The 3,508-nt window shown below is 41.4% G+C and overlaps 1 protein-coding gene across 1 annotated transcript; it reads right to left on the bottom strand.

The window, feature by feature from the left end:
• Positions 1–1,885: 1,885 nt before the first annotated feature.
• On the bottom strand, positions 1,886–2,920 carry LOC112503771. The gene has a single exon (XM_025107773.1). It carries the CDS (start codon positions 2,918–2,920, stop codon positions 1,886–1,888), a length of 1,035 nt encoding a protein of 344 aa, XP_024963541.1.
• Positions 2,921–3,508: the final 588 nt, after the last annotated feature.

Below are 3,508 nucleotides of genomic sequence, written 5' to 3'. Positions count from 1 at the left end.
TTTTTAACAGGCTTCACTAACACCTTCGTATTCCCCTGTGATATCCCTCTGGACAACGCCACGTAAAGTTGCCCATGTGAGAAAACTGATTCCGGTAGATAAACACCTACATTCGGAATTGTTTGGCGTTGAGCTTTATTGATTGTCATAGAAAAGCTAAGCCGAATTGGAAACTGTTTTCTCTTCAGCTTAAACGGGAACATGTTGTCTTCAGACGGACATAAGGGAATTCTCGGAAGAAATACTCTCTTTCCAGCATGCTGAYCAACAGCTATTTCTGCATCGATGACGTTCTGTTGAAAGCCTCTGCATATCAATCTACTTCCATTACACAATCCATTCGAGGGATCAATATTTCGTAACAGTATTATTGGGCATCCAATATTGAGACGAAGGTAATGAGGAGGCAAACCACTAACAGTTAAAGAATTTAAGAACTCCATCGGATAGATGTTGTTCTTATCATCTTCTGCTTCGTCGAAGCTGTAGTATATTTTTTCATCTCCAGAAAACTTGTCGATCAACTGATCATTAATCTCGTCGACATTCACGTTTTTAGTTGACAATATCGCCCTTGAAATGATATAATCTGAATTAGCCCCGTTGATTTGCAGAGATGGAAAGATCGCGTCAATCAACGCATCTTTTGACTTACCTTTATCAGCATAGGGAATGGTCATGTCATCCGGTATGCGAWTAAAGCTTTCGTCCACCGCTTCTTCATCTCCATCACCGACTCTTAGTAAAAATTCCAAAAACCATGGATCAGTGCGTGCTCTCATATTGAGCGTTAGCCGTATCTTTATAATCGTTACCCAAAGAGGTGACATCCGCAAGCTAGAATCTACAATCTGTGCTCGGGTTCCACGCCTCACGACCGGTAATACTTGTCTAAAATCACCACCCAAAACCATTATCTTTCCACCGAATGGGAGTGCCACCCCTATGATGTCTCACATTGTTCGATCGAGCGCCTCCACCGCCTGCCTCTTTGCCATCGACGCTTCGTCCTAGATGATTATTTTTGCATCTCGAATCAATTTAGCAGCCCCACTCCGTTTTCTTATGTTGCACATCGAGTTATTATCAAGGTTCAGAGGAATTTTGAATCTAGAGTGAGATGTTCTCCCTCCAGGCATATTATTGGCAGCAACACCCGATGAAGCAGTTGCGAGAGCAATAAGACCACGTGAACGGATGTCGGCAAGCAAAGCTTTGTACAAAAAGTCTTCCTGGTTCCACCCGGACCATCTATAAAGAACACTCCTCGACAATCCTCGTCTACGTGCCTCATGATCTCATCATATGCATATTTCTGGTCGGAATTCAGAGAGTCTCAGGCATGCAAGTGTTCATCTTCCACAACTATAAAGCATTCCTCTTGTACCTCACGAAATTCTCCAGATTGAAAATTTGAATTTGCATCAACCACTGGAAGATCGAAATCATCAAGACTCTTACCCATAGATTGTAAAAAAACGAGGATATTAGTTAGAACCATATTACGGACTCGATTAGCACTTTCACATTGTCGCGTATAATCTTCAGAGAGTGAATCATAGTGGTCATCCCATAATTTGCGAACATCTCCTGGCTCACAATAAATCAACATCGTGGCAAATAACCTCCTAAGAGCAGCCGGAAATTGAAATAAGGAGGCCTCTCCAAGACATTGGGATAAGTTGTCATCGTTYTCTATTAACCCTCTCTCAAGATATGCTTTGCGAAATGTAGGGTGCAGTAAGCCGTTAAAACTATATAGATCTTCAAAGCAAGTAGGCCCAGTAACATGAGACAAAAGTAGGCATAGGTAGAACCGCTCTCCTTCAGCTGGATTTGCAGACACAAGTCGGCCTTTCATTGATCCTCTTTGCCGGGGATTCCATCAATGTGTGCTCCAATTCCACGTGTAGTGTTTTGGAAAGTCTTTGTACAAATATTGTCTTGCACTCATGTCTGTTCTATTCCTATCAAAAAATGCAGTCAGCATCGTTCGCTTATCTCTCTCACTATCGACAATATCTGTCATTATATCATCATTTCTAAACCTAACCATCTGTTTGTTAGGGAGATGGAGTTGCAATGCCATCACGTAAGGGTGCATTTGAGAAAATGTGAAGCTAAAAATCCGCCATATAACCTCAGGAGGGGAGACATAACGTGCATCTTGGAACCTTCTAATTTCGTTAATAACGACCCTTTCTTCCTYTGAATCGATATGAACAACTTGTTTGTCGTGACCCTTGTAAACATACTTGAAGACATACTTCATAGATGTTATACTCGAGCAAGCCTCAACATTSATATGACAATTGAACATCATTAATAGCTTCGGGTTATATGGGACCACCCATCTATTATCCAGGATGTTGCCTCGTACATTCACATTAATTCCACTGTTTCTCCGTCGATATAATGGATATGAGTCCTCAGCTTGCATCGTCTTGTCGTTGAACTGTTTGGGATATCTGAAATGACATTTTTTCGGCTCACCTTGCATACAAGGACTGGACGGTCGTAAATGACCGCAAGGACCATGCATCATGTGTTGGACGACCAGTTCGTGCATTTGGGGATACCTGGTTGGGTCCGGAATTTCAGCACAYACACTCTTGTCGTAATGATCTGGATTGGTCATTTTGTGTTCGGGTGTCATTATCAGAAGAAAATGGGCATGCGGCAAACCACGCTTTTGAAACTCGATGACATAAACATATGCCCCGAATTTACCGAGGATSTGCTTTTTGAAGAGTTGGTCTTTCATATCCTCTAGTTTCGCACGAAAAACTCTTGCGACAAGGTCTGGCCGATCGGGTGCGGTCTGACCCGGCAAAAGCTCTCTAAGGATTTCAGGCCACGTCGGATTGCACGTCATTGTAAGGAATATATCGGGCTTCCCATCATCTTTCACTAAAGTCATGGCATCAAGAAATCATAGTCGCATGTCACGTGGTCCTCYGATGAAACTTGCAGGCAACACAACCCGTTGTCCGATTCTACTGGGCATCACCTCACCGGCATTGACGCAATCCACAACWCCTTGGTATAAATCTGCTCTTATTTTGGCTTGGTTTTTCTGACAAAAATCCAAACGGGAAGTCTCAATCTTGATGTAGATATCTACCACGAACTGTTGTAACAACCTTCCCCCCAATAGAAGCACATTGTCGTTCGAACAAATCTGGAACTTATAACAATAGTATTCCCGCATCGTCACADTATTCTTGTTGCTTCTAAAATCAACCCCTGCGTAGTGTGTATCTTATTAAATAAATATAAACTGATGACATTTATGTTTAAACATATATTTGTTATCTTAATTAAAACGTAAATATTGCAACATGGTATGTACCTTCTAAATCTTCCTCCATGTTTTCATCATCATTAACACTTTGATTCATGCACACTCCATAACAACACTATGTAAACAGAATGGTTCAAAACTGTTAGGACTGAGAAATCAGTATTAATTGTATTCGTCTTGAAAGATTAATTTTAGTCTATAATT

This window comes from Cynara cardunculus, unplaced genomic scaffold (genome assembly GCF_001531365.2).
Source record: "Cynara cardunculus var. scolymus isolate 2C unplaced genomic scaffold, CcrdV1 Un_Scaffold_3779, whole genome shotgun sequence".
Classification (NCBI taxonomy): domain Eukaryota; kingdom Viridiplantae; phylum Streptophyta; class Magnoliopsida; order Asterales; family Asteraceae; genus Cynara; species Cynara cardunculus.
The sequence above is the reverse complement of the archived record's forward strand: the minus strand, read 5'-3'. Positions and strand labels throughout refer to the sequence as shown.